The sequence below is a fragment of the Pollicipes pollicipes genome, unplaced genomic scaffold (genome assembly GCF_011947565.3).
Source record: "Pollicipes pollicipes isolate AB1234 unplaced genomic scaffold, Ppol_2.1 Scaffold_5724;HRSCAF=6776_pilon_pilon_pilon, whole genome shotgun sequence".
In the NCBI taxonomy this organism is placed as follows: Eukaryota; Metazoa; Arthropoda; class Thecostraca; order Pollicipedomorpha; family Pollicipedidae; genus Pollicipes; species Pollicipes pollicipes.
The window spans coordinates 50,841,458-50,861,056 of record NW_023596746.1 but is presented as its reverse complement, the minus strand read 5'-3'; the positions used below and the strand labels follow the sequence as shown (position 1 = coordinate 50,861,056).

The following is a 19,599-nucleotide window of genomic DNA, read 5'->3' as shown; positions in this document are numbered from 1 at the left end:
GAGAGGAAGGTTAACAGGGTTCCCCATGGAGTCTTCTTAAGGAAAAGCAGTTACGGACCTTCCTAATGTCCGTCTAATGCCTTTTCATAAGACGCCCGGCGTTACGGCAACAACGTGTTAGCGTGTCTCCATTTTTTGCGCTTGTGACTGCCAATTTACATTCTGCCGTTGCGGCTCATAATTATAATATCCCGTGCAAGGCCCGTGGGCGATGAAGAAGTTTACTGCAACGGAAAGCCGTGTCTGCCAGTGTTTTCATCAGCACGGTGTTCCGAGTACATTACGGCATGCGTCATCTCATTCCCTCCGTCGGCAACAGATGATCGCGCGTGTGACCCCCCCCCCCTCACACACACACGTCGTGGTAGATAATGTAAGTGCCGTATCTTTTCTTTACCCAGCTTTACAGAACGGTGAAATAAAGGCTTGTGTGCGAAAACACCTGCGTATTCTCAGCGCATGAAAACAACTAATACTAGGTTATGACATGCGGAGATCCCGATATTTTCTGCTAAGGAATTATTCATTACTTCGTTCTGTATTCAAAAGAAACCGGATGTGGTTTAAGACATCTTTGAATAAACTTTGTCAACTTGTTTTACCGCGCATGCTTTTTCTGTGGACATATTTTTACATTCTGTAGTTAGGTCACTTCAATTTTTGCAAACATAATCCCTCACATAACGAAAACCAAATGAAGGCCTGTGCTGAATCGATGTCATCAAAAGTTTTTGTCTTTACATAAACTAGATCTGGTGGCATTTAACAAGAAACGCATGGTGTATAGCCTACTCCCTCTTTCAGGACCGCGCTCCAGAGACGTTGCCATGAACATCGTCACATGATATGAAGGCGCGGCATGGTGCAATGCTATGTGTAATCACCTCAATGTAAGCTTTCAGGAGCGGTCTAGCTGGGCTTATAAAGCCGGGTAAAGTTACCTGATTGAGCCCATTGACTGTTCACTGACACGGACAACTGAAGACTGGGAGAAGCAACCAATACGAGCATGCGTGAGCACTCTGTTATGCTTTCCCTGAGACGGATAACGCAAAATCTGTGGGTGTAATTTGCGAGGAAACATGACGAAGGACATCAAACGGAACAAAGCATTGGAGCACGATACGCTAACTCCAGGCTGGAAGCCCATTCCAACACTGTGGCACTTCAAGATGCGGGCAGTTCCTTAGTAAATTAAAATCTTTACCGAAAAGACAGGGTGTGTAGCCGTTTTACACCAGCATCCTTGGCAAAGAGGAGACCAGTCTCATTACCCTCCTGGCACCAACCAAGCTGAGCTGGAACGCACTAGAACGTCTTCTAAGGAGGCTGAGCGGCAGTTGTTCATGCTTAACGTTCACTTAGACAGACGGGTGTCGCCCGAGAATTCCTCGAGAAATTGTGGAGTGGCTACCGGGAGGTCTTGCTGGATTGTCAATAATGTCCCTGAAGCTTGGATGCCCGCCCGTGGAGTCGAAGACGGTTGAGTTAGTGTCATTTACCAGAATGCAACACAAATCCTGACAACTGCCGACCGACCAGGCCTGACGGTTTGACATCATTTTGAGAGCCGCACTAGATGGTACTGCATACTGCACCATTTTAGCTTTTAGGCCGGAATGGTCACGCTCTGGGCAACTTTTGACGACTTTTAGTAACCGGAGCACAACTGACGACAGAGGTCTAGGCGATTTCGTATAATCATATCGCTTTTCAAAACAGGGTCAAAAGATTCAATTGACTTGTTTGACCCTGTTCCTCACAAGCAGCTCCCAATCAGCAGAAAGGCCCACGAGATTAGCGCATAGCTCTGAAATTGATGAGGCATATCTAACCGACAGATAACAAAGAGCGTTGGTAAATAATGGCTTCGCGTCCACCTGGACGGCGATTCTAAGCAAAGATCTGCGATCATTAGTGTTGACTTCCTTGCTGATCGTCACATTTGAAAGCCATATGCCTGACTTTGCTGACTGTCACATCGCGTCGTTTGCGGAAGACATTAAGATTTAGACACCGGCTGGTTTTCCTGTCCACACTGAGCGACTGCAAAGACGCCCTGATGTCCTTATGGGTTGTTCCGATATATGGCAGCTGTCCTTCAGCAATGAGAAGCAACGAGCACCGCGCTTGGGACAGACCAAAGACCGATAAGTCGACGCCGTGCGTGGCAGGCAGCTGCAACAGGCATCGGCACAACCGGCCTGAAGATGTACGTCCACATCGATCTCGAGTTCCAGAAAGGGGCAGTGGCGACGGCTGTATGGCATCCCGGGTCAGGGCGGTCGGTCGTCGGTCCTTCAACATTTCTGGCCAGGCAGTTCTGCCTGTTTCATTGGAATCCTTGGAAAACGGTGGCACAGATGGAGCCAATTCAGTGGCGAGGACCAGCGCTAGTAGGCCAATACGAAGACGAGTGACAAAGCTGGTTCGGTACGTCAGGAACAGCACGCATCCAGAGAGGAATCGTGCACTCGGTCGCCATCACTGTCACAGAAAACACCGAGGAAAGCAGCTTGCGAACAGCTCCACGCAAGTTGTCGATACGCCCCAGAGGAGGTTTTCCACTAGCCAGAACTGCCCCGACACTGTGACGCCCTGGAAGCTACGAAAGTCCCAAACGGCCACCATATTCAACAGCGATGCATTCTCCCGGGCCACGAGGGACTGAAATGCTCTTTCGTTAGCGTCCGCGGATTCGGTCACACCGACGTGGGCATGCCCTTCGTAATCCCAGGTTTCGCATCGCGTCGTACCGTATGTCGGGGATGATAGAGACGGCGGGCGGTGAGCGGGCCGTATCCTAAACTTAGGACGCCGACCTGGCCTGGAGCCTGCAAACTCATTCAGCTAAGTGCGCTGCTTTGCCGGGTATTTAAGGATGCGAAATTGACCATACAAGGAAGGCATGGTTCCTCGGGTTTAATTGGTACTCGGGGGCCGCAATGCGGTCATAAGCCGCGCAGAATCACATGCCAGCAGGTCGACTCAATTCATGCGTCCCTGGCGCCTGCCCTCGGTGTTATTCATTACATTGTTCAGCTTTACGATCAAGACCTGCGCAATTGAATCCGTTTTCTTCTTGGTTCTTTTATGCTACGTAAAAGCCCATCAAGCTTCCCGAAGAACGAGACAGTGGTTGAAAGCCAGTTGACGGAAAATGTAATGTCCATTTACTGGAAAACAAAGACAAAAGAGAAACTCAGTGGCCAAACTGCTGCACCTGTCCGCAGAGAGCGGCCTCCCACTGCACCCGTCCGCGGACAGCGGTCCCCAACGACACCTGTCCGCAGACAGCGGTCCCCAACGACACCTGTCCGCAGACAGCGACCCCCGGCTGCATCTGTCCGCAAACAGGGGCCCCCGGCTACACCTGTCCGCAACAGCGGCCCCCCGACTGCAACTGTCCGCAGACAGCGGCCCCCGGCTGCAACTGTCCGCAGACAGCGGCCCCCAGCTGTACCTGTCCGCGAACAGCGGTTTAAGCTGCATCTGTCCGCATACAGCGGACCCCAGCTACACCTGTCCGCGAACAGCGGTCCCCGGCGCTGGCCGGCCTGGCTCCGACCTTGAGCCGGCGGTCCGGCGGCCGCCAGACAGCCAACAGCGCGCCCCCCGGGGGCAGCTGCGAGTCCAACCGGCACCACCTGAGCCTTCCACCGCCGTCCGAGGCGCGGCCGACCGACTCTGGGTGGAGCCCACAGCATTGCCAGAAGCGGGCATCGTCTGAAGTACATCACCGCGCCGACTCACAACTGAGTATAGTCTTGATGGACTTGAGCTATAGCAGAATCTACAGCTGAACATCGGGCTATTTATTAGGTATATGTTGCATATTCCATTTTATACAGTTCTTATTATGTATATCATGTCAACTGAAAAACGACTGTGGGATTGAGTTGCCTGATTTCGATTTCAGTGAGTGTGAGTGTTACAACAAATGGAATCTCCTCTGCCAGGTGGACCTTGACAACTCGCTGCCTTGGTTTTGCAGTTTCTGAATTACACCGCAAGCCGCTGGTAGCTATATAACTATTAAGACATGTTAATAGTCATATAACATTATACGTTTTATATGTCTTGGGGCTATGGGGGACCTGCGGGACACTGCTAGAACGTTGCAACGAATTGTAAGTGTCAGTTACTTAAAGTGTGCGTCATACAATGTTTACTATCCACTGTGCAAGTTAAAACAGCTAGAGGTGTCGGTACTTATGGCATTACGCCCGTTTCATGGTGGACGATAGCAGGTGTGAACCACATTCACACACACACACACACACACACACACACACACACACACACACACACACACACACACACCACACACACACACACACACACACACACACACACACACACACACAACCACACAAAATACTGGCCATGTAATGCCACCTATCGTCTTTGTGCTGTGCTGGGCTTCTCATACCAACTTGATCTTGCTTTTGTCTACATGGTTGAATGCAAGGGCCGGCTGCTTACATCACATACAAATTAGCGAAGCACTGAACATGAAATATGTTGAAGTGTGTCATATTGTGACCTTATGTTGAATGAAACAGAAATGTGACAGCAGACTGGCGCAAATCATTGCCTGCAAGGTCTCAGCTGTGAAGCTGAGAATAAGGGAGATTGGTGTCTGGACTGACTTTTGACTTGCTGAGATGAGCCAAACCCGATTCAGAACTTTACATCAGTGGAGAGGTTTCTTGAGAGCGTCATGAAAACGGCCCGTAGAAGAGGCGCCAGAACCAGGCTGCGCCGCAGGGTCGATACGTACCGCGGCGCAGTATACCCTTTCAGTGATAACGTCGATGGCTAATCACCACACCAACGGCGCTTGGTAAGAGCCCCAACTGGACGCTCGAGACGCAGACAAGTATGCAACTGCTGCGTCAAAGATCGCTACAGGCTCCTTTGATCACAACGCTGACCTCCAGTTAAGACCACTGACTGGAGACACTGCCACCCGTCCCAAACCAAAAGCCTGTCACCCTGCGGGTCGGTACTCACATTGAGCTGCAGCAGAATCTTCTCGTAAGCCCAGAACCAGCGCTCGCGGGCCGTTAGCGGCTTCTTGGCCTCGCGCGGCTCCTGCTCGTCCTCGAACGAGACCTTCTTGTCAGCCTCGGCGAGGCGCAGCTCGGTGCGGCTGGTGGCCGCCTCCTCGCCGCCCTGCTGGTACGCTGGGTGCGGCTCGATGACGTTCTCGCGCGGCGGCGAGACGGGCGTCGTCACCTTGCTGCGCCGGCCGGGCGCGTCCGGCTCAAAGTTGCCCAGGATCAGCTTGTCCTGGTCGATCTCGGCCTTGACCAGCGTCGGCGAGCTCAGCGAGCCACGCGTCGGCGAGGTGCCGCTGGGGCTCGGCGACTTGGTGGTGGGCGAGTAGGACACTTCGGTGGCGCTGAGCTCGTCGCGCGAGCTGCTCGTGTGCTCGGCCGGCTCCTCGTACAGCGGGCTGGCGCGGTCCAGGCTGGGGCGGGCGCCCAGCGTCAGCCGCTGCTCATGGAAGCTGTCGTGCCGCATCAGCCCGCTGCCGTCGGGCGCCGCCTTCACACCGCGGCCGTCCAGCAGTGCCCGGTCTTGCTCCAGGTCGCTGGACGTGTAGAACTCGTCGCGCCGCATGTACGGGTCGTTGCCGCGGTAGCGGTCGATCGAGGCCAGGATCGCCGCGTCATCGGACGGCATGGGGAGCGGCGTGGACGCCGCCGCCGCCGCCGCTGTCGCCGGTGCCGGCGGCGGCGGCGGCGGCGACGGCGGCGGCGAGACCGTCATTTCGCCGTCGCCGTAGCTGGCGTGCTTGGTCAGCTGGCGGTGCGGCGTCGGCGCGGCCGCCGCCGCCGGCGCCGCCGGCGCCGAAACCTTGGCCAGATTCGGCGTCGACTGCGCCGGTGTCTTGGCCAGCCGTGTGTCGGCACCGAGGCCGCGGAACAAGCCCGCGAACATCGAGCCCACCTCCTTCGTCTTGGTGCCGACCTTGTTCCCCAGCGCGGTGAGCTGCTCGCCGCCCTGCGCGGACTGCGTCGAACCGGGGCGCGAGGAGGCACTGCCGGCGCCGCGAACCGTCTGTCCCACCGACTGACCGATCTGGCCCAGCGACGAGGTCAGCTTGGTCAGGCCCAGGTTCCCCAGGCCGAAGTCTGGCTTCTTTTGGCCGGTCGGCAGCCGGCCGTCCCCGGCCGACAGAGGCACTCGCGGTACACTCGCGGGAGGCGCCGCCGCGCCCGAACTCGTTCTCGCGACGCTCGCGGCGTCCTTCTCCGTCTGGTTCAGCTGCTCGGAGCTGTCGTACGCGTAGTTGTAGTTCTCGTTGTAGGTACCGTCGTCGTAGTAGTACCACTCGCCGCTGTCCTCGTCGTAGTAGCTCCAGGCCGTGCCGTCAAAATAGTCGCCCGTCTCCTCGTCGTAGTATTCGGCCGCCTGGTCGTAATCGTCCGCGTCGTATTCACCGTACCCGGGCTGCACCCCACCGTACCCGGTCTGCGCCTCACTGTGGCCGGTCTGCGCCTCACTGTAGCCGGCCTGCACCCCACTGTTCCCGGCCTGCACCTCACTGTAGCCGGTCTGGGCGCCGCTACGCGCGGTCTGCGGTTCACTGCAGCCGGCGCCAACACCGCTCGGCTGCTGCCGCTCAGCGCCGCCGGCGGTCGCCGCCGCGCCACTGGGGCCGTTCGGAAGACTGCTGCCCGCCGCTGCCGACGAGAACGTGACACCGTCGCCGGTCGCCTCGACGCCGTCGTCGCCGGCCGCCGGGTACGCTTCCGGATCGTACGCGTATTCAGCCGCGTCGTAGTCGCCGTAGTACTCCGCCGAGTCGTGCTGCGCCTGCTGGCCGTCGTCCTCGGCGTACTCGTAGTACGGCTGGCCGTTCCTGCGCGCCGGGACATGACCCGGTCAGCGGGGAGGGGAAGGGCACTGCGGTCGGTGTCGCCTCTGGGGCGCGGCGCGCTGTAGGTCACATACCTAACTGTTGGCGGCACGGAACTACAACACTGCCACCCTCCTCTGGGGTGCTCCTGCGGTGTCGGGCGCCCCTGCACGAGTAATAACAACATGATCTTGCTCAATGTTAACAAACGGGATGAAGAAAGTTACATGTGATCCGTCCACGCCAACATCAGCGTTTTCTGCCTGCACCACGCCAAATGTTCTGTTACTCACTTGCGGTCAGTGCGCCAAGACATAAGCCGTGCATTCTCAGGAACAAGCAGTTATTGTTGTGGCTGATTGTCGCTATAGACCCGTTGTCAACCATATCGTCAATACGGGGTAATGTCGTTGTTTAGTGGCATTGATCTCTTGGACTGTGGATGGCCTAAACCACGCAGTTTTACTGCGGAACACGGATACTGCCCTCCCACTCAAGATGTACCAGTGCAGCGGCTATAGTTCAGGGGGGGGGGGGGAGGGGCTGGTGATTGGCTAGCTTCTGGGAGATTCTGCGTTGATATCGAGCTGAGAGGGAGGACCCCGCCCTAGCAACTATATCCCAACTTTGAGGAACTGCTAATGGACTCTATCAGCGCGACATAATTAAATATAACGGTGGGTAGCGAGAAACGCAGGAAAACATTGATATTTCCAGGCGTACGACATCGTATCAGTTATCCTGAGTTATGATGTGGGCACATTGATACGCATCACAAACGGGGAATGAAGTTACATTCCAAGCATGGTTGGCTCCACAACTTGGTACTGCATTGCTTACCATTGAAACCTTAAAGTTCTTCGATTGCATACCTTGCCTATGACTGGCCAAAACGAATTCAGCAACACGTGCGTTTGTACTAGGGTTGAAGCGACGGCAGCTGCATAGACGTTTACAAGCTGAGCCAAAGCCGCCATTCTCTTCTATAACTTAGGACAACGCGTTGAGTGTAGTATGACCCGCTTTTGACAAATATTGGCATTAAATGGTAGTAATCATTCGGTGGTTGATTCCTTGTTTATGACTCACTCGTCCACGTAGTATTCTTGGTATGCTGGGTCGTATTCGTACTCGGCCTCTTCTTCACCTTTCGTCTCCCTGCGAATCATCACCACTGGTGTTATCGGCAGAACCAAAGTCACCAGGAGACCGGTCATCAGTCACATCAGAGTCACTGTCAGAACCAAGACCGCTCGACACACACTCACACACACACACACACACACACACACACACACACACACACACACACACACACACACACACACACACACACACACACACACACACACACACACACACACACACACACACACACACACACACACACACACACACACACACACACACACACACACACACACACACACACACACACACACACACAACACACACACACACAACACACACCCTGCAGTTGCCAGATCAGTCTGCCGCCACCGGTGTTTCATGGCACCAAAGTAATTAGCTTCACGGACCAGTACCAATGTCAGCACATCGACTCCGGCATTACTTTGAAACGGCACTAGCTTTGTTCAGTCATCCACACAATATCAAGACCAATTACCCTCAACACACGACTACCGCCATCGAGCTCCAGTGCCTGCAACGGAATGCAAACTGCATAGTGTCACGTCATCCTAACCCATGGCAGTAGCGCGGTACGAATCAAATGAGAGTCTTCCATATGCATGCAGCTATTTCGCGGACAAAAGGATCCAACCAGTAAACCAGTACAGGGCAGGACGCCGGAAAATAATCAGCAAAGGCAGCCATGAGTCTCCTCGAACGGAAGCCATGTCAGACCCACTGGATGAGTAAACTCCGCCAGCCCCATTCCACCGCGGACACGGTCAGCCAGCTCCAGTCATCGGCAGAGATCTCAGAGATCACCGGAAACGACGCCGCGAGGGAGAGCGGCGCGGCGCGTCGGCAGACAGCACCAGGGTGCGGTGAGTGGACCCGGGACACCGGCTGTGGAGTCGGTCGAGCGCAGTCGCAGGGGCCGCTCCAGAGCCGGCACACCGCCCTTCGACACTGACAGGCAAGGTCGGCGCGGCCGCAGGTGGGCCAGCGGGCTCTGACGAGCAGGCTGTCGAACATTTGTGAGCCGCCCGTCATTGTGTGACGGCGCGCCGCTGTGAGGCCCCTCCCCCGACACGCCCGCTCCGTGACCTTGGGATGTGAGTCATCCGGAGTGGAGGGGGGGGGGGGGGGGGGGGCGGGGAGGGTTGCTGTACGACAAGGGAAGGTTTCGGAGGACAGGAGACGGTCCAGACATTCTAGTAAGGAAAACACAGTTTGGCGATCGTCTACGGTGGCTGGATATTGGCATGCTCTTCTACAACTGTGGCAACTAAATGACCAATTGGAAACCCGGAGTGGTGCGCAAGAGCACGAATATTTTAGTGCGTCCAGTCACCTGGTGACAGTGCGTCCAGCAGTGCTGTAAGTGACCACGTCAAATGCGATAGTGTGATTAAAAAGGCAAACACGCCGTTCAGAATGCAACGCATAAACACTCCTTTTCTTGTGCTTGACAGAGCAACCACGAGTCAACCGGTTAGCCTACACCATCTTCAAAACATAACTGAAGCAAAGGGGGCGTGGTTATGCTCATCCGCCATATCACATAGAAGTGGGCCAACGTGTTCATGCAATGTTTGAAACCACGATGACTCGAACATCTCTGCAACGCACTGTGACTCGCAAGCATCACACATGGTTCGCGCCCAAATGCGATGGTCTGATTTGAAGCCGCGTGCGGTAGAAGCTGACCTCCCAGCCCGGCATGGTTCGGAACATCTGGAATGTACAAAGAGATAGACCGCTGGTGGGTACCCGTGGAGTGCCCCTGGTGGGTGCCGGTGAAGAGCCGCTGGTGGGTGCCGGTGGAGAGCCGCGGCTGGGGCTCGGAAGGGCAGAACCGTCTGTGGCGTTGCGTCGCCGTCGGTGCCCGACGGCCGTCCATCAAACGTGGCCGATCGATTTTGTACAGGTGCTGCCGCTCAAGGTCGTGCTCTTGAGGCCCGGACATCGCTCAGGTGGCACCCCTCCCCTCCCCTGCCCCCGCCATCACCCGGCGCGCTAACACACGAGCGCAGCTACGTTTGACGTCAGTGGGCTTGCCCGCTGCAAAGTAGCATCTCTATGGCCCGTATTAGAACACCGCATTGCTCTTTAGGTGAATGTTGGCGTGCGACAAATGGGATTCCATGGATTGAAACATGAATTAGATTAAAGGCACGTCCAGGAGGGATGCCATGAGGATGCAATGATGTCAAGGCTATGAAGTGCTTGCGATTCGCTGCGTGCTGTGGCACACTACGGCACGCTGCAAACTTAATGCAGTTACAAATTCAAACACCTCCTCAATGCATTAAGCGCTTTGCCATGGGCAAATCGGCCATTCTGGGTCACCGCCCTAAGTCACCTGTCCTGGGTGACCTGCCCTTGGTAACCTGTCGCGAGTCGCTGTTGTTGAGCAGGCTGTCCAGTGTAGTTTGTCATGAACCACTCGTTCTGAGTCAGCCACCCTGAACAGCCTGCCTTAGTAACCTGTCTTGAGCCACTTCTAATCAGCCGATTGTTCCGAGCCACCTTTTCCCAGCGACCTGCCCTAGGTAACCTGTGATGGGCTACGCATCCTGAGCACTTTGTCACGCGTCTCTTGTCTTGAATCAGTGTGTGGTCTGTGTCAGTGTGAAAACCTTAGTGGTCTGTGTCGCCTGATGTTTGGAGCTCCCTTTTTAAAGTCCTGTATTGAGCTGTCTGTTCTGAGTTTTGTACCGAGTTGTCTGTCTTAAGTCCGTCCGGACTGGCTGAGTCCGTCCCTACTGAGCTGTCTGTCCTAAGTCCTGTACTGAGCTGTCTGCCCTGAGTCCGTCCGGACTGAGCTGTCTGCCCTGAGTCCGTCCGGACTGAGCTGTCTGCCCTGAGTCCGTCCGGACTGAGCTGTCTGCCCTGAGTCCATCCGGACTGAGCTGTCTGCCCTGAGTCCGTCCGGACTGAGCTGTCTGCCCTGAGTCCGTCCGGACTGAGCTGTCTGCCCTGAGTCCGTCCGGACTGAGCTGTCTGCCCTGAGTCCGTCCGGACTGAGCTGTCTGCCCTGAGTCCGTCCGGACTGAGCTGTCTGCCCTGAGTCCGTCCGGACTGAGCTGTCTGCCCTGAGTCCGTCCGAACTAAGTGCCCCATCCAGAGTTCGCCTGAACTAAGTGACCTTGAACTCAGTCGACTGTGCGGGTCACCGGTACGGGACATTTCTGTCAGCTCGCCACCCGTGTCCAGCTCTGTCGGCGCGCCCAGAGCGCGAACCTCGCATACAGATGTCTGCCGCACGGCGCAGGAATCTGGCAGCCGGCGACGCCGTGACCCCTGACCGCTGCTGGAGAACCACTGGCCTTTGACCTTTAGTCCAGAAGCACTGACATTTGATTCGGAACGGCCAAATCTTGCATAAAAGAGCACAGGCCACGCCACAGTCAGCAGTCGATCTGGGTCAGCAGTCCTGACTTCCTAAATTAGTGCGTGTCCAACGTAACTGACCATCAGGGGACACTTCCCTCACTCTGTGTGTGATCCGACCTGGCTGCTGGTCTGTTGGAACTATCTTTCGTCTGATCTTCTAGGGCCCGTTATGATCAGATGTAAAGTTCCCGGGCTGGCAATGTGGCTAATTACAAAAAAAAATCCTTACCACTTACTTTCTGTCTGTGAACACCTAGTTCGCCTCAAGAAACCTTCCACTGGCGCGAACGCGGACCCCAAAAATTGCAGAATCAGACACACACGCACTGACACAGACCTCCCCGAAATGTACGAATATTATGTCGGGATGAACACTCAACATAAAAATGGCCCCGTTTTTTCCCAAGTTTGGAAAGGACACGCGCATAGCTGGGTCAGAGAAGCCTAGAGTGAAATCAGCAGTCAGGCCTTGCGAGCCGCCATCGGCCAGTGACAAAGCTGGGCTGCCATGGGGAGTAGGCGCAAAAATAAGAATGCGTTTTGTTAACGACGGCACGACCATTTTAAAATATCACCAGCGGAATACGGCGGGAATAGTAACGCGTTTCCGTCACGTGCGGAGGAAGACAGTCGACGAGCCGCAGCAGAGCGATCAGATCGACTTCGGAGAACCGCCTCCGCCTTTCAAACGGAACGACCGCTTTTCGAACTAACAACTTCAAACGCTTATCATTGCAGCAGTGTGGGCAAGACTGGGGGCGTTTGGACCGTCCACCAACCGCTCAGCTCGCCGAGTTGTACGACCTGCAACAGACGTCTCACCGCCATTTCATGCATGCGAATGACCTACTACGCCTCAAATTCGTTCAGTGTCACCGTTGAAGTCTACAAACAACACAAGTGTCTTGGTGCAAGGGCGAGCGTTGACATTTCGGCAGCATCTGCGTGTGAGACACAAAAACATCCGCACACTGAGTGGTTGTGTAAGCCAAGCAAGCGGCGCGGGGCACAAACACAACACTCGCGTACGATAGTACACACTCTCGCGGTCCAGATGTGACGAAAGACGGAGCTCTAACTGCATGCCCACCGAGAGTCAGGGGGTCTCGGAAAGATAGCGGGGGTGCGCATCACCTGCGGTCTGAATCGGTGCTTCAGCGCTCGAAGTCAGGACGCCTCTGAGAGGGAGCAGGAACATCCGAACTCACAGAGCGCATGCGCCACCAATCCGCCTGGAGGGTGGCTCACCTGATGGTCGGAAACTGAGCGGCCGAGTCGGCCCTGTACGGGTCATGGCAATAGTACCTCTGGCGTTCGGCCGGCCACCCGTCCGCGAAGACGTCGCCCTCCGCCGGCTGCTCCTCGTACAGGGTCGTCTGGCGCTCCAGACTGTGGCGCCGGCCTGTCTCCGAGACTGCGGCCCCGACACCAGTCAGGCCACGGCACACGGATCGGGTCACGACACACGGATCGGGTCACGACACACGGATCGGGTCACGACACACGGATCAGGTCACGGCACACGGGTCAAGTCACGGCGCACGGATCGGGTCACGACACACGGATCGGGTCACGACACACGGGTCAGGTCACGGAAGATGAGGCAGGTCATGGCACACGGGTCAGGTCACGGAAGATGGGGCAGGTCATGGCACACGGATCAGGTCACGGCACACGGGTCAAGTCAAGGCGCACGGATCGAGTTATGGCGCGCGGGTCAGGTCACGGAATACGGATAAGGTCACGGCACATGGATCAGGTTACGAACCACGGGTCAGGTCACGGCGTACGGGTCAGGTCAAGGCACAATGGTCGGGTCAAGTCGCGCAGCAAACCACGTAAGCACCGATGAACAGTTTACCATTTGTGTGTTGCTGTCTCGCAATGTGTCACTGTTTGTCAAGCACTTTTTTATTATAGCTGTGATAGCCATGGGCACAGGAGGCCAGGTGTAATAGCACGGATAAATGCAGTCATCCAATGTAAGAGATATCGCGGATCTGCAGCTCACATCGCGTATTAAGTGATTGAGTTATTATTGTCGCCTTCGCTAGCGAAGTGATCGTTGGCGCAACACTTCATACAATTTCTTAATAAACTATGACAAGCTGTTTGGTGTAGGGCAAAGTATTTTGTTCAGTCAAATCCCTTTACACACGGACCGAACGTCTCAGCTTCTTAAGTGTCAGTAATCAAGTCACCGAGCAATAGTACCACTTGGAAAGGTCTGCTCTCGGAAAGGTGAAAAATGACTTCTGTGCTGCGCTGTGCGCTTTTACACCGTATGTGGCGACTTCATTTGTGTGGTAGTCCTCAGTATGAGTGTCTTGATCTACTTAGTATATGATGAGCAAACTTGATATGCATCAGTTTGTTGCCACAAAAGTCTAAGTGCATGGTGGCGTTAGATAAAATTGAACGTGTACTTCCCCTGCCCCGTTGAAACCAGGCGAGGTGACAGCAGCTCGCGCAGCCGAGGCAGCCGAATGACGGATATTCGGCCAGCCAATTACGTCCCGCTGGGTCACATGGCGGGTAAAAACGCCGCCGACAGGACTACCAGTCACCGCGCCCACCCGATAAAGCGTTTACCGCGTACTTGATAAAAGCGTTTCGCGGTAGCGCGACGGCGGCGGCGGCGGCGCCGAGATCCGGGCCAGCCACCCCCTCCCGCGCCACCCGTGACGTCAACCCATGACGTCACTCACCGGGACAGGGGCAGCCCACACGGCCCGGCGCCAGGCGGCTAACTCCCCCGCCCAGGCGTGCACACAGACGGGTTCACTCCCCCGCAGACCAACTGGACGGGATGAAAGGTGTCGGCCTATTTCTGTCCGCGCAAAGACTGGATCGGTGCCACTGGCTGCTGTTGCGTATTCGAGAATAGATATCAGTGCCGGCGGAAAGGTTTGGGAGTAATTACTGCGCTCTCGGCGTCACGAGCTGTTGAGAGCGAACTGAGAGCAAACTGTCTGATGTTCGGACGTTAGTCTGATTGCAGCGGCGTTTCGTCGTGCCTTGTTCACGCGCTCGATTGGGTATTAAATTGGTCGCTCTGAGTTGGTTCTGGTTCCGAACAATGCGACGTAGCCTCCACAGCCTTTAACCAGTCGAAGACAACTTAATACCCTATTTTTTGCTATTGAAAGCTGCATATACCTTATAAAGTCACCGACCTGTAGCAGGTTACATGTAGGCCATAGCTGCCAGCGAAGGTAACCCTGAAGTCTTATAACTATGAAATGGCTTCCTACACAACGATGCAGTTAAAATAAGGATTGCGACCAATTTCATTGACCTTGTATCATCCGGTATAAATGTCAATCCAAGGTCACTACTAAGCAACTTTCTTACCGGAAAACTTACTCTGTTGGGTCGCTTTTGTCATGTCAAACCCCTCAATTACATGGACATCAACAGCTTTTATCATTTTGACCTCACAAGGTTCAAGGGAGGCCACTGACCTGAAGTGACCTCACTCTACCTTTTGCTTCAATGAGCATGTCGTCAATGGTACCTCTTGGTGGTTGGAGATTCAAATATAAAAGTAATCTCCATGGATTTGGAAATTTCGGCCTTCGAAAGGTCAAAAAACGTCACTGACCTTAAATGAACACAAGTAAACCTTACATAATAAAGGTGTCTAGGTTGCATCTGGTTGGATGGGGCGGTCGTAGTGCACTTTGGACTGCGATCTACCGTCATCCATGTCACTGGATCTTTGCGACGCGCTCAGTTACTGAGGGTGTACATGATGTCGCCTGCCTCTCACCTTGGTAGAAGGGGCGGGCACCGCGGGAAGTCGAACCCCGTGCCTCTGGTTTCCGAGACGCACAGCAGACGCCAATTTTGGGTGTGGCTTTATTTGACCGGAATGTATGGGGCTAGGAGTGTGATACAAGTGAGTTTACAAAGAGCTCTACCTGCCCCGCGGATTTGGTGTCTCTGGCTCTCCCCCTTATCGAGGCCCCAGGGTGGACCGTGACCTCTGACCCGAACGCATTACATTCAACTGGCAACCCGGGCACGCGAAAGGTCTAAGATTAAAGGGATTTTACGCGTTTTCCTCCAGAAACGAAATGCATTATGATGTATGATGTATGATGCACTTGCTCTGTGAAGAAGTGAAAGCACAGTGGAGTTCAGTGTCGCAACGTTTACAATTTTGCAAAACTTGTCAAACAAAATGGGTACTTATTCAAGATTAATCGTCCAATACTAGAGTAAACCACTTAAACCTACCAAGGGCATATTACGTATTGGACATACCCGCCAGAGTATTATGGCAACACATGCTAGTTATTTTAGGGACAAAATATCGTATTTAACACGTTAGATGCTTTAGAATAGCTGTTTGTGTTTGGATGTTAAAGATGGACACAGTCACGTCCGCTGATCGTGTAGAAGTCATGTGATAGCATCACCATGCATTTGGGAGCGTCACTCCATGGGGACAAAACGATCTGCAGAACAAAGCCTACCACCGCTGCACCTCTTCAACGTTATTCTGCCTGTCTTTGTAACCCGTCCAGTTTGAGAAAAAAACGTGCATTTCCTTTAGCTGATGGGCACGTGCTACACATAACATGCAAACCCCGTGCGGTGCCGCTCTCAGCGTAGATGACTCACCGTTCCGCGTGAGCCGCTGCGGCTGAGATGCGGAGCTGGCTGCGTGCCGCGGCCGCTGTCCGTGCTGGCCCTGTTGGCTGTGGACGGCGGGAGGGCCTGCGTGAGGGCCACCGCCCGATCGACCAGGCACGGAAACAGGGGCTCGATCGCGCCTGCACAGCGGCCACGGGAGGGCACCAGCACCGGCGCCTATACCTGGCACGGCCATTTCACCGGATGACACCTGACACTGCCATTCGGTCAATTGATATCTGGCACAGCTATCCGATCGGCAGGCACCTGGAGCAGCACACGCTCAGCCGATAGCTGACGCAGCCAGCCGGATGGATGATGTCTGACACAGCCATCAACTGACATGGAACACAGGAATCTGATTAACTCATGCCTGGAACAAAACGCACGATAGACCTATACAGACTGATAGGCCGATAGAACTGACGCAGCCGTCCGATTGATCGACATCTGACACAGCCAACAGTCATCCGATCGTTCGACACCCGGCGCTGCACCTGACTGGGCGACGCCTGACACAATCGCCCGGTCTGTCGACACTGACACATTCACCCCACTAGTCAACAGCTGATAACAGTTGAGGCGAGACGGCGTGGGTAAAGCGAGTGCGTGTGGTCTCAAGACGCAGGTCGCCAGCAACCTTCAGGGTCGCGCACACAAAACCATTCTTGGGGTTTGTGTGGACAATCGGGCGACACCTTCGCCGGGTAGCCATGAGGTCAACTCATAACTGACGGCCACGGCGTGCCTCGGTGAGACAGGGCGTCGGGATAATTTAGGATAAAACTGTGCGAGAGGAAAGTTGGGCAGATAGCGGGCACGCTGCTTTTCGGGTCAAGTTACCGCGACACCACCATTCTGGCTACCGCCCTTTTACCGTGACGTTGAACAGAACAGAATCACCGGACTAGCAGTGCATTGGCCTATATTTTTGTAGCGGAATAATTGAGAACGTGCCTTCAACTGCACCTACCTGGAGACAGTTCGACCGGGCGGCCGGCTATTGTAGTAGAGCTCGTCCTCGGGCCAGGCGGAGCTGGGCGACATCTCTGGGTGAGCCGGGTAACCTCCGCTTCCGTAGCCGGGCGACAGCTGGTGCTGGCCAGGGTAGCCGGGCGACAGCTGGTGATGTGGGTAGCCCTGACCGCCGGCCAGGCTGTTTGCCGCTCCCAGGTACTGCGATGCCGACGAGTTGGGGTTCTGGCCGATGGGGTAGCCGATGTCGCTGGTGTAGTCGCTGTCTTCGGATACCCCAGCTGCGATGAGATGACGTGCTCAGGCTGACAGCGGCGGCCGATGTCGCGACAGTGACAGTCATGCTTCAACACACATGCGAATCAACGATCTGGAATTGCCTTTGCCAGCTTTTTACTGGAGCATCTGCCCCACTTTATGGTATGGCAATTCCATGAACCGTTGCGGAAAAAACAATTTCATTTGGGCTCACTGAACTGAACTCTTTCTTATTCATTCATGTGTTCTGGAGCGGTCAACTTCCCAGCATGGTAGTTCACCGAATTCTGGTCTCTCTGAGCAAAGTTTAGCTGCAGGAGGTGCGAGAACCCGCCCACCCGACCCGGCATAAAACCCGTGGTCTGCCCTAGGCTTGCTTTTTCAAAGCTGCCTTCCAGTCAAAGCTGGCATTGGTCGTGATCAATAATATAAAAATCAATGATGCAGAAATGGAGTCCAAAATACTATAACAGTGACACTGGTGGGTATGCCACTCGAAGTCCGGCGACGCAGAACAGCTGGCAGCGCCGTAAGCGGCGCCAGGCTCCGGTCACGTGACCGCGTGTGTGGCGCCCGCGTGTCCGTGCCGCCCGTCACCGGACAGCCCGGTGCGCCGTCCCCGTGTGCCGCGCCTGCCGGTTGCGTTGTCGCTGACGTCACCCCCCATACCGGCGTGCGAACGCGCCGGGTAATGACGAGGCCGGCAGGCCGGCGCCGACCCGGCGGCCCATCTAATTTTAGCGGCGGTGAGCCCGTCACGACAGGGCGCAGTTGGGCGGCGGGGGCCGTCCGACCCGCCGACCCGGCCAGGTCAGGCGGGTCAGCTGGTGGGCGTCTAGCGGACCAAGCAGGGCAGCTTAGCCCGTGTCATTTCAGGTCAAGCCGAGGTGGTCATGGCCGAATGAACTGGGTTAGTGTCAGGTCCGGTGGCGTGGCTCAGTAGGGCCTGTATCATGTTGGGCGGTTTGGGACGACTGGCTGACCCAGGTCAGCGTCAGGTCAGGTCAGGCGTTGGGCCAAGTTAACGCTAGGTCTGGCCAGGCAGGTCGGAAAAGCTTGTTGGCATCAGTCAGATTATGCCAGGCCAGGTTTACTATGACCTGCTGGTTGATGTCCGTGCCCGGGTGGAATGGGGACGCAGGCGGACAGGCCGAGGTCAAACTGATCCGGAAGAGGTACGCCCGCTGACTGGCAATTCAGAGTATAGCTCTCCCGCCAAACGGTCGAACGTATCATACAGTGCGTATCAAAAGTGGTCGATTTGTTAGAATTTTCTGGTTTTGCGCTGTTAACTCTTAAGAGGGCGTGTAATGTTAATGTGTTAACTATGTGTAATGTGTAATGTAATGTTGTTAACTCTTAAGAGGGCTACTGTAATGGGCGTGTAACGATACTAACGTTTCGTATGGATTCAGGGGAATGCTTCTGACAATGAGACAGTGATTTATTAAACGTCACACCAAGTTCGTTCAATTAGTTTGGTGCGGAACGGAGCAATTTAGTCCGAGCGCGATATAGAAATAAATGACAGTTCAAATATGACTGATTTGTGGAAGGATTAGCTACATGAGCAGCTACGCATTCGTCAATTTTCTCAGCAAGAGCAGGGCATAAAACCAGCAATCGTATTCTGAAAATTTCAAACAAAATTGTCAATCGAACAAAACGCTGCTAAAACCTGATTTGGATGGTTATTAAGGGATACAAAATGAGCAATAATAAAGCGTTCCAAGTTAATTCTGATGACGGAAAAAGGGCAAGAGCTATTTTATAAGAAACCACCAGTGCTCCCCACAGCCATTTTTTTTTAGACCACAGGCGTAACAAAATGTTGTGCTCAAAAACATAACCACGTTCGCTGCAAACACTCAGCGAAGGGCCGCCTTTCAATGTGTCTAGTGCGCGTTCAGCGACCTAACAAACGCAGCCTGTCAGCCGCTTCAAGACCGTCGACACCGTTCTACCTTTTTATATAACCGTTATACAACCAATCTCTCTGACTAAGCCCCACCTGCTCAAACGTGTCCATACGAACACCGGCATCAGTCCAGTGTTCCCCGAGAGGCGCGAGTGCTGAGCGACTCCCAGCGCGCACACTCGGAACGTGCGTCCCAACTGAGCAATGAATAGTGTCTCACAGAGAGGCGCGCGCAGCAGTATCCAATACCAATCAAGATCGGCGCTGCGCCCGCCTTGCACCAATAGCTCCCACAGCGCTTGGGAGCGTACCGAAATTAGGAGCAGGCCGATCGCAATAAGTGTGAGAGCCTTCTTCTGCCCGCTGGCTATCCCCAGGAAGTCCATACGAACTATATATGAGCGCTGAG

General features: G+C 54.8%; 2 protein-coding genes across 2 annotated transcripts in view; both read right to left on the bottom strand.

The window, feature by feature from the left end:
- unc-13 (protein unc13 homolog) overlaps positions 1 to 5,671 on the bottom strand; it is a 107,937-nt gene extending 102,266 nt beyond the window's left edge. Inside the window, 1 exon segment of the mRNA XM_037225852.1 lies at positions 5,017 to 5,671. Within this exon segment, the coding sequence (XP_037081747.1) occupies positions 5,017 to 5,628 (612 nt within the window). The 5' untranslated portion in view covers positions 5,629 to 5,671.
- Positions 5,672 to 5,807: 136 nt separating this feature from the next.
- LOC119103162 (phorbol ester/diacylglycerol-binding protein unc-13) overlaps positions 5,808 to 19,599 on the bottom strand; it is a 37,476-nt gene continuing 23,684 nt past the window's right edge. Inside the window, exons 7-13 of the mRNA XM_037226612.1 lie at positions 17,013 to 17,295; positions 16,028 to 16,104; positions 12,704 to 12,812; positions 7,961 to 8,029; positions 6,704 to 6,874; positions 5,858 to 6,577; positions 5,808 to 5,811 (exon numbers count right to left, since the gene is read on the bottom strand). Of these exons, the coding sequence (XP_037082507.1) occupies positions 5,808 to 5,811; positions 5,858 to 6,577; positions 6,704 to 6,874; positions 7,961 to 8,029; positions 12,704 to 12,812; positions 16,028 to 16,104; positions 17,013 to 17,295 (1,433 nt within the window). The remainder of the gene's footprint in view (positions 5,812 to 5,857; positions 6,578 to 6,703; positions 6,875 to 7,960; positions 8,030 to 12,703; positions 12,813 to 16,027; positions 16,105 to 17,012; positions 17,296 to 19,599) is intronic.